Source organism: Pieris napi, chromosome 17 (genome assembly GCF_905475465.1).
Source record: "Pieris napi chromosome 17, ilPieNapi1.2, whole genome shotgun sequence".
In the NCBI taxonomy this organism is placed as follows: domain Eukaryota; kingdom Metazoa; phylum Arthropoda; class Insecta; order Lepidoptera; family Pieridae; genus Pieris; species Pieris napi.
Window position 1 is genome coordinate 1342409 of NC_062250.1, and position 11353 is coordinate 1353761.

The 11353-nt window shown below is 35.0% G+C and overlaps 2 protein-coding genes across 2 annotated transcripts; both read right to left on the reverse strand.

The window, feature by feature from the left end:
• Positions 1–1974: 1974 nt before the first annotated feature.
• LOC125058101 (cytochrome P450 6B5-like) lies at positions 1975–4803 on the reverse strand. Its single transcript, XM_047662138.1, has 2 exons — positions 3417–4803; positions 1975–2196 (listed from the first exon to the last, which is right to left on the reverse strand). Exons 1-2 carry the CDS (start codon positions 4768–4770, stop codon positions 2027–2029), a joined length of 1524 nt encoding a protein of 507 aa, XP_047518094.1. The 5' UTR covers positions 4771–4803; the 3' UTR covers positions 1975–2026.
• Positions 4804–8874: 4071 nt separating this feature from the next.
• On the reverse strand, positions 8875–11060 carry LOC125058043 (probable cytochrome P450 6a18). The gene is made up of 2 exons (XM_047662050.1): positions 9626–11060; positions 8875–9059 (listed from the first exon to the last, which is right to left on the reverse strand). The coding sequence occupies exons 1-2, from the start codon at positions 10980–10982 to the stop codon at positions 8887–8889; spliced, it is 1530 nt and encodes a 509-aa protein (XP_047518006.1). The 5' UTR covers positions 10983–11060; the 3' UTR covers positions 8875–8886.
• Positions 11061–11353: the final 293 nt, after the last annotated feature.

An 11353-nucleotide genomic window follows, 5' to 3' on the forward strand; every position in this document is an offset into this window, starting at 1 on the left:
TTTGAGTTTGACCCAATAGGACATCGGACATTTCTGTGTCTGTTGATTCTGATCTGTGTTGGCTATGGTTTTTTATTTCATTGTGTTTTTAATTTAGTTTTTATATACGCACATTGGCGCACAATTTAGTTTAGGTTTAAAATTATATCTCTCTATATTGTCTTCTTTAATTTCTTATATAAGGAAAAATAGTGACTAAACATTTTATTATTATATTAAACAATTTTATACTTATATTACGTGTTTGTAGGGTGAAATTCATTTTCGAAGTACTGATTTAAAACTTCATGACATCCGTCGAGATTCAGTCAGAGCACGTTGAGAGGGAAAAGCAAAGTTACCGACATTACGCGCCTTATGTAAATCGCAAAACTTGCGAAGGGTTGAGATGAAAGCATTCACCAAGTATTTTAAAAATTCATTCTAGGAGAGATAAACCATATTCTTTATTGCTGTGAAAAACACTACCTGATTTTTTGGTAAAATGAAACATTATTAAAATTTTGTTACACTCCTTCCGCTGTCTCTGCGACTGAAAGTATGTCTCCGAAACGGAGAAATTTCATTTACCACTTTTCGGCTGTTAGTGACTTGCAGATGCAACATTACCTCCTCTTTTGCGTCGATTTAGCGGTTTATGGGCTAAGAAGGAAAAAACAAAATAAGTAATAACTCCATTATAATAAAATTCCAAAGCCATGCGAAAATAACGAAATATGTATTACTTACGTATTATATAAATATTATCAGCCTTGCGATTCTGTAACTCACTTTTCGAACTTACGAAAGGAGGGAGATTGTAGTTTATTGTTTATCTGAATGCCAAATCGTAAAATTACTACTTTACGACTGATTTGAGCGCGACCGTCGCTGTGAAAACCACTGTGAGACTTCGAAAAGTGAGTTACAGAATCGCCAGGCTGATTTGTATAAATGGATGAATTAGATATGGACTAGCTACTGATATATGCTTAAGTCGGGAAAGGCAAGTTGGTAAAAAGATTCGAATTGTCTTGAAAGTATTTCTATCTATTTCAAGTGCAGTTTATTTCCAACTTCGCTCAAATTGACGCGAAAGATAAATTTCACTTTTCGACACCTGAACGTCTCGAAGTTATCTTAGAGTCCATTAACAGTATCAGAGTTTTCCACTTATTGATGCGACTTGTGGAAGTTATTTTAACTTATTATGTTATAATTTTAACAAGTAAATAATTATATCTATATTAAAATGGAGCTTTAATAATTTTTATAGTTTTTTATTGTTGTTTGTATTATCACTGTTTTTGACGTGACAACGTCTTATAATTCTATGAAGCCGGCTACACGCACGAAAAAACATGCGGCGTTTCCTCGCTCTGAGGAATTGAATTGAGGCTTGAAGTGCAAGCGAGAGCGCGGAACGAGCGACAAAGAGGCACAATCGGCCTCCGCGTTCGGCAGCGTTCGACATCTTTTTTAGGTTTAAGAATAACTTTATTTCTCATAAGAATTGCATACAAAATTCACTTACTGAGAAACACATATTTAAAACTAAGATTAAAAATTAGAAATTAGAGCGCACAGATGTAGGTACATGTATATGTATAATGTATATCTTTATTGTATATATCGAATTATATCGATTATATTGTAATCGATCAATTCAATTGTGATTTCCAATTACCTCCTTCTCTATATCCAAACAAAATATCTATCAAACAAATAGAATTAAATTTTCTTTTGAAAAATGCAACCATTCCATCAGTATTTTCTTATGACGTTGTCACGTTCAACTATCGTCAGTAAACCGAGTTTACAGACAACCGATTTTTTTTGTACTTGATTTCGCAGGGCGTGTCTGCATATTGTAGGGACGGCAATTTGTTTGTTGTACCATATGTTTGTCCTTTGTGGGCCAAATAAAAAAAACATTATACTAAAATGATTCCGTTCCAATATTTGAAAGTAACTTGAAAATAAAAAGTACTACAATTTGATTTACGTATTTATTTTGCTTTATATTGGAAACCGTTTGTTTCCAGAACTATTCTCTCATGGTAAGTTTTAAGGGTAGACCTCCGTCTATGAACTGAATAAGATGCGCTGCTCGATTTGGGCGAATGTTTTTCCGAGTTGACTGTGAAGGTTTTATGTTGTATTTATGAAGAACTGCTGCCAGTCCTACCATCGTATTTAATGTTCCAAAACGAGCCCCTGAAAATGATGATGAAAAGAAATAAATACTATACTATAATCACATAAGTTTTGGGAGGCTTTTTGGTGGGAAACACCGTTATATACTCTACTTTTATAGTTAGTAGTAAACAAAACAAAGCAGTATCTTTTTTTATAGAACAAACGGGCAGGAGGCTCATCTGTGTAGTAATTCAGCCATCCATGGTTACTTTTGAAAATAAGTATAATTGGTTCGCAAATACTTCAGTGCGCAGCTGGTTCCACAAAGCGATGGTGCGCGGCAAAAACTGCCTTAAAAAACGCTCAGTTGTGGAACGGGGAGATACAGGAGGAATTTTATATTTTGCCTCGACATCATGCACACCCGAACAAAGGCTTTCGCTATATCCAAACTAACCGCTAGAGCCTCCCCCTTGCATTCAATTGCCTCAGTCCATCTATGTGTACGATATACAAGAAGGCTGAGCGTCGAAAGCCGTACTGATAGTCACTAATCAGCTGGTGGCCCTCAGATAGATACCTCAGGAGCTGGCTGTTAAAAATGGTTTCTTATATTTTGGAGAACCTCCTTGAGGTTATAGCTATTGGGCGATGATGGACGGATTAGAGCGATCGCTTTTTGTAGGGATCGGATATATTGAAGCGGTCTTCCAGCAATTCGAAACAGTGCCGAGAGAGTTCAGGCACCGGTCAGGTACAGGTCCAAGGAAGATAGAGTTTTTCGGACAGCACGTAAGCCAGAATATGATTTGCTGCATCGAAGTATCACACCGCGAAATGGACGATGGTGACTTCCCTGGTAATCCAAAGTCCAGTTGAACGTAAAGAGACAGCCCAAAAGGTCGGCTTTCTCCATCGCGGTTTGGGCTAGCTAGTCATCCTCCTTGTGCGAGGTAGGAACGGAAGGCTGACAGAAATTCGACAGTAATGCTTTGGCGAGAGACGAGAGGGCTCGAGTCCCTGAAGCCCGCCGGCCACTCTCACAAATCTGGCTATATGGTCAGATATTGCCCTAGCAATCTCTTGTTTAAAGGACCGTCAGAGGTGGCTGGAGGAGACATTTTAACAAAAACCGTCGTTTTACTTTTTAACAATTTAAGTTTCACCTCCATTTAAATACTATTTTTGTTTCTAACTATATATACAGGTGAATCTTTTACTGGGCGGATGGACACATATGGTAAAATTCATCAAATGAACGTAATATTGTTATATTAATGAATTAAATTAAATCATACCTATACATTTTCTTGGTCCCTCTCCAAACGGAATATATGCGTATTTGTGTCTTGGTTGTGAAGATTCATTAGAAAAACGCTTCGGGTCAAACTCCTCTGGGTTATCAAAGTACGTTTCATCCATGTGAAGTGCGTGTATTGGAATTGTTATTCTTGTTCCAGTTTTGATCGTTCCATTTATTCCCGGTAGGGTACAATCTTTGGGCGAAGCCCTTGTCGTCAAACCAGCTGGTGGAAATAATCTTAGTGATTCTTTTACTACCATTTCTAGGAAAAGCATTTCCGATACTGATTCATAGCAAAGTCTACCATCGTGCTTAGCTAGTATTGTATCAATTTCTTTTTGAACTTCCTGTTGTATTTCAGGATGGTGTGCGAGTTGATGCATGGCATAACTCATTGTTGTTGAAGATGTTTCAAAGCCAGCTATAAAATATATAAATAGTTGGGCAGCTATTCTGTTATTGTCAAATTCAATTTCTGCCTGTTTATATTTGCCAGTATCATCAGTTTCTAAAGAATCGCCAGTTAATTTGCCCACCTTACCCAATTCGAGTAAAATATTGATAAAATCGTTTTGCTGAGTGTCACCATGTTGTCGGTGACTACGAACGCTATGTAGAATTTCCATAATTATATCGCGAACTTGCGGTTTTAATAAAGGAACCTTATTAATAAGCGATTGAGGAAAAAGGTCATATACTCCAAAAAGAATCATTTGCAATTTAGATTTTATAAACATATAGTCACGTAGTTTAATAAAGAGAGACTGCTCATTATTAATGGCATTCATGTCAATTCCGAATCCACAAGCACCAATCAAATCTATTGTGAAGCGTGCAGTAAAAATATATGCATCAAATTCTTTTTCTTCCATTGCTAAATTGTGAGCTATTTTCACAAATTTTTCAGCATAGTCTACTACAATAGGAAACATGCTTTTTATTCTACTGCTTGAAAATGCTGGCGAGAGGTTAGTTCTTAGTAACTTCCATGCATCGCCTTCTTCTGAGAGCATATTTAACATGAGGGGCTCAATTTTTGGATCACGTTTAACTCCTCGATTAGGAAACACCAAGAAATTTTCGCTTAAAATATATTTCACTAAATCAGGATCACGCACGACGATTTCTGGATTCGTCCCTCTGTAATATCCCACATATTTTTCGTCAGAATATTTTTTATATAAATAGCATGCAGTCTCAATATTAGTTCTCCTTGCAAAAAAGACTTTTGTATGATTTCCAAAAATTGGTACAGGCGATTCATGTTTGATGTTTCTTTGAGAGAAATATTGAAATTTTCTCATGTAATAGAAATACAATATAACAACAATTAGAAGGATGTATAACATTTTACTATTATTGAATACGACTGTTATCAAAGACAATTTACGTAGAATATTTAATTTTTAATGAATCACGATATCATAAAATTGCATATGCCGAAGAATTCGTGATCACTATTAAATATATCAAATGACTTAGATACATTTTTCTAATTTTAGCGTTAGCATAAAAGGAGAGACATAGTCTTGAAGCAGGTTAATTTTATAATTTAGTTATTTTTAAATGTACGAAAAGTACCACATTGCTTAATTTATTAAGAAATTGATGTCATTGTAGCTTCTTAAAGATAATTTATCTTGTAATGATAACTGAACCTCATTTTTATTTTTATTTATTTTAAATAATAACTTTAAAATTTACATTTTCTTAACACTCGCGTCACAGCGCGATGCGAACTATGTAACGTAAATAATTAATAGGCCTTAACATAATGTTATGGAATATAATATTTAACAGAAATGGCGTTGAGTTTGCAAATCTAATTAGTTTTTAATTGCGTTCTAACGTCCCGGTTAAGGCGGTTCTAATTAAGGCAACGTCAAATAAACTCCTGTGACAACGTGATACTAAAGCCTCGGGCATTGCTAAAGGGAATAGTTGTGAAATTAATGAACGTGAACAATGCTTAGACGGAGACACAATAGCGTTTTAATAGTCACGTGATAACATGTGTCGGGGTAATTATTTAGTAAACGTTGTTAAGGAGACGTTTTGAACCTATTGAAACAAAGGGTTTTAGCATCTAAAGGTGGGAACTGACCAACGTTACGAGGTGTAATGTAGCATTCGCATCGAGCGTGTAACGCATCGAGCATGTTACGCTGTGTTTTAAAATCGGCGTAACATGCTCGTCAAACGTCTGTGCTCCGCTTTCGCCGCCAGTGTTCACGAGATGGCCGACAGCGAGGATGCGTTGGTATCTTTGATTCTATTTAATTATTGTTTCATCCAAATTAAGAAGAAGAAAAAACGTCACTGGAGATCAAACTAATTTAAAAACAGATGCGTATATGGTGGTTTGTCATTGATAGCAACTTTGAAAAACCAAATGATTACTGGACAGTATAAAAACTTTGTACGGATGTCTGCGATCGATTTTGAAGAACTGTTGAATTTATTTGCTCTGGATGAGCTGGGTTCCACAACACTTCCTCTTTTCTTCCATTTTATAGAAAAATACAGAGATTTCTCTTTTTTCCACTCCATGTTTGATTGATTGATTGATTGACGTGTGATTACTCGCGACGCGCGTGCGCTCGGGACGACTTTTGACAAAGAGCGTACTGATCGAACCGCGTAACACTCAAAGGATTCGCCAAAAAACCGACAGCCGGGTGGAGCACTCAATGCAAGCAACGAGCGGCTCGTTGCTCGCTGGTTTCCCCGTAACACGACGTACTGACTGCACGAATGCTCGCTGTATAACATTACATTACATGTTACATTACACCTCGTAACGTTGGTCAGTTCCCACCTTAAGCGAAACATTGGTCCGAACATTCTTATTAAATGTTATTTTCTTGCGATTGACTAGTTTACAGATTAACAGTTGCACTACATTATACGAGTATATACTTACTCGCTGCCCCCGCGAACTTCGTTATTCCTTAATGTGATTGTACTTAGCCTACCTTTTAAGTACATACCAACATGGTACATTTTGCTATGCTACCCCAGAGACTGTTCGGTTTTCTGGAATGAAAACTTTTAGGTTTTTCTGTTCATTTATATAAACCTCAGAGTCATAAGATTAATTAAGAAATGAAAAATTGGGGTTGATCGTAGAAGCGTGAAAATTAAGAGTTGTATGTATTTATGTATCATAAAAAAAAACTAAAAAGTAAAAATTTTAGGTTGGACCACCCTTAACATTTAGGGGTTTGAAAGATAGATAGTAGCCGATTCTCATATTTACTGAATATTCATAAAACATTTCATAAGAATCTGTCCAGCCGTTTCGGAGGAGTATGGGAACGAACATTGTGACACGAGAGTTTTATATATTGGAAGATTAATATATTATAATATACCAAATAGTATCTATGATATACCTCTTATTGGAATCGGTTTACTATCCTATGTTTCCATTAATGAGTTGTAATGAATCTGAGATGCGCCATTGGTAAGATAATTATAATAATTAACAATTTTTTTTAAAATTAATTGGAGTTTATTTGAGACATTTACATTTTATTATACAATAAGTTGTATCTTAAAATAATTATTTAATTTATAGAATGGTTTGTGTATCAAACAAAATGGATATAAGTTCTGTGATTATTAACTTACAAATTATTTATTTATTTATAAATAATCTTACAGCTACATGTACACATATTATAAAAAAGAAAACATTTAGACAATATACAAAACTAAAACAGATTAGGTACATTGTTACACAATATATACGAAACAGAAACCATAAGTCAATTACGTCAATTATACAAAGAAATCTGAAATTAAACATTAAACTAAAACATTTGCGTTTTTTATATTAAAATGTTTCATTGCTTATACTAGTTTTCTAAATGTAAAACCCATGCGTCCACGATTTATCTAGTGTTTTGTCTTACAACTGGAATTTCCTCACACAAAGGTTACTCAAGGTCGGGCACAAACAAAAGCGACAAACAGCACGAGGCTATGTCTATACACACACAAGAATGGAAACAAACAGGAAAATTGGGCTCGTAATCCTTTCAGTGATTTTGAAATTTAAATGAAGGGACCGCGACTTTAATATTTCACGTAGCAAACATGTGAGTGAATTAATTATGTAAATTAGTTTGTCGCATATTGAAAATTAGCGCGTATTACTCTAATGTGGACTAAAGTTAGCAATAATGCAGGTTATATTCTGTTTCAGTTTCAAATTATCGTAATGGCAAAAGACCGGACGGTATGAGTCTAATTCCATGGAAGATGGGTCGGGTATTGGTATGGAATGCAACCTGTTCAGACACGCTGGCCCCTTCCCATCTACATGGAACCAACAACAGAGCTGGTGCGGCTTGTGAAGCGGCTCAAAAAGCATGCAAATACTAGGCTCAGAATATGATTTTATCCCATTCGGTGTCAAGACCCTTGGTCCTAGCGCTTTTAGGTTTTTTAAAGAAATATCAAAAAGGTTAGTCGACATCACAGGAGACCGAAGATCTGGCAGCTATCTCGGACAAAGAATTAGTCTAGCGATTCAAAAGGGGAACGCTGCCAGTATCTTCGGAACCTTGCCTAAAGGGACTCCTTTAATAATATATTTTAGTTTATGATAAGGTTAGTTATTTATTTCAATGTATAATGTATAGAATTTTTTGACGTGATAACGTCTTTAAAATCGTTTTAGTCGGGTGACATGTTCAGAAACTTGTGTCACACCAAAACCTCACGAGCGCGATCGCAGGTATAACGAGAGAGAGACGGACCGATCTCCCGTCTCTCTCACTCTAGCGGCATACAAACGAATGGAGATTTGTATGAATGTATGTATGAAGAAAAATGTATATCATAGTCGAATAAGTAAACTTGTCATTTTACACCCGAAATTTATCATCAAAAGTGTGAATAAAACGATAGATGTAATTTAAAATTTGAAAAAATTGTTATCTTCATTAATTCCTTACTTCCCAAAAACTTATATCACCAATAAGACGTTATCACGTAAACATCTCGATCGTAAACCTACTTTACAAACAACCAATATTTTTTTTTTATTACTGTAAATAAGTTCATCTAATATAATTAAATATTTTATGAGTTGTAGTTAGGCATTCTCAATACAATTATATTTATCATGTGAGTTATAAATAAGACTGATATAGTATATCAATTGACTATCGTTTTTTTAAATGTCGCGTTGAAGATTACATATATAAAGACGGTTATTTTTTTTATAAATTACATTTTAATTAAATTTGCATTAGGGATACAATCAATCAAGCGATATGTAAGTAATTAACTCAGTTGTTCGAATTTTCAAAAAAGTTATATTGAAACTAAGTATACATACTCGTACTACGCTTTCAGGCAAGATCTAATCACGATTAACACTTAATTACTTTACAAATATTTAAAATAATTCAACACGACATGGCTTGGTACTACAAAATTAATTAATAATTAAATTATTTATTTCTTAAAATAAGCTGCACTGGGAGCCCTCCGTCGACACTGTGTACGATGTAAGAGGCTGGATTCACTTTTATATTTCTAGTTGATGAGGGCGATGGCTTAATGGAGAATTTCTCGAGTAGCACCGCTAAACCTGCCATCACGATCAGAGTCCCCAATCGAGCTCCTAAAAAACAATTAAAAAAGGTAGTACTATGATGTGTACGTATTAAAATATGAAGTCTTAGAGCGAGTATAGCTTTGGGAAGAAAATGTTCCATCAATACTATCGTAACATTTAAATGAGAATTGAATAAGACGACCCATTGGTCTAGTGGTTAGTACCCCTGGCTGCGAATCCATGGGTCCCGGGTTCGATCCCCGGCTGAGACGAACATCGATGTGATGAGCATTTGGTGTTGTGCTTAGGTCTTGGGTGTTTAAATATGTATTTATATGTCTATCTGTCTATAATATGTATGTATATCCGTTGCCTAGCACCCATAACACAAGCTTCACCAGCTTAGCATGGGACTAGGTCAATTAGGTGTGAATTGTCTTTAAAAAAAAAAAGAATTGCAAAATATTTAAAGCAAATAATAATAATTTTTTTTAAAGTTTAACTGTCTATTATATGGACGATATCTTATTCAGATGGCACACTGTTTTGATGAATTTTGGCGCTAGTATCGCCAAACAGTATCAGAGCATATATTATGTTATTGTATGATAAAATTTATGCGTCGATTATACCTATACATTTTCTAGGCCCCTCTCCAAATGGTAAAAACGCGTATTTGTGGCGATTCTGCGACGCTTCGTTGGAAAATCGTTTTGGATTGAATTCTAGTGGGTTTTCAAAGAATTGTGGGTCAGTTTGGATTCCATATACTGGTATACCAACTGTTGTACCAGCCTCAATTTGAATATTAAGTTCTGGTATGACAAAATCTTTTGTACAAGTCCTTCCTATCGCAGCACCGGGTGGAAACAGTCTCAATGCTTCCTTTGTTACCATTTCCAATAAATTCATTTGACATAGTGATTGATAACACAGTTTATTATCGTTTTTGGCGAAGATTTCATCTATTTCTTGTTGTACCTCATTTTGTATCTCAGGGTGGAATGCTAATTGATGCATAGCATAGCCCATGACTGTCGATGATGTTTCAAAACCAGCCACGAAAAATATGTATAATTGAGCCAGCATACGATCTTCATCAAATTCGATTTCAATTTTTTTCTTCTTACCGTTTTCGTCTACTTCCATAGCGTCTCCAGATAATTTTCCTATTTGTCTTAATTTCAGCATCATATCCAAAAAATCATGAGTTATTGCATCATCTGTTTTTTGACTGCAAACACTGTCAAATATTTTTTTTATTATCTGTTGAATATTTGATCTTTTGAATCGCATTATTTCCGGAAAGATGTTAGGGAAAATATCGTAAATACCAAATACAAGGATCCTCATTTTAGATTTTACGAATAGGATATCTCGAAGGTGCAGGAAAAGTGAATGTTCATTGTTCATTGATTTCATATCAATACCAAAGCCACAAGCACCGATCACATCTATTGTAAATCGAGCGGACAGATTGCAAGCATCAAATTCTTTTTCCTCTAAAGCAAGATTGTGGGCAACACTGACTAATTTGTGTGTACAGTCCACTATCAAGGGTAGCATATTCTTTAATTTACTACTGGAAAATGCTGGCGAAAGATAATTTCTAATAATTCTCCATGTATCGCCGACCTCAGTAAAAATGTTTCGCATTAAAGGGTCAATTTTTGTGTTGCTCTGTACTCCCCGATCAGTAAATTCAAGAAAATTTACGCTTAGTACATGTTTTATGACTTCCAAATCTCGAATAACGACTATTGGTTTAGTTCCTTTGTAGTATCCAACAAGCTTTTCATGTGGATATTTCTTGTAAAGAGCATTTACCATTTGAACTTCAGTCTTCCTCGAAAATACCACTTGAAGATGGTTGCCGAATATTGGTAAAGGTCTGTCATATTTAATATGCTTTCTTGAAAAATATTTAAATTGTCTTAGGTTATAAATATAACACAAAACTACTGCTATTGCTAATAATATTATAAACATATTTTTAATAAAAAACCTAGCAATTAAATTTAGTACTATTCGGTAACAACGCCACAATAACACTCACGACTTAAGTCAACTTATTGTAGCATTTATCAGCATCGTTATACTTTGTAAAGTAAATAAAAAACTGGTTTTTAAAAAGAAATATCTCTATATGTATTGAGTTGAAAGAATGTACACATATTTTAATATAACTAATCTTGTGACACATATCTTCTTCTTTTGCCGAAAAACAATGGGCGCGAGTCTACTATTGCAGTAGCAGGAACATGGCACCAATGGCACCACGAATGATCTAATTTCGAGTTCATATGCTGCCAACTTCCCAGCTCAATGCCCGACAGGGCTGAGTGTAAATGTTGTGGCAT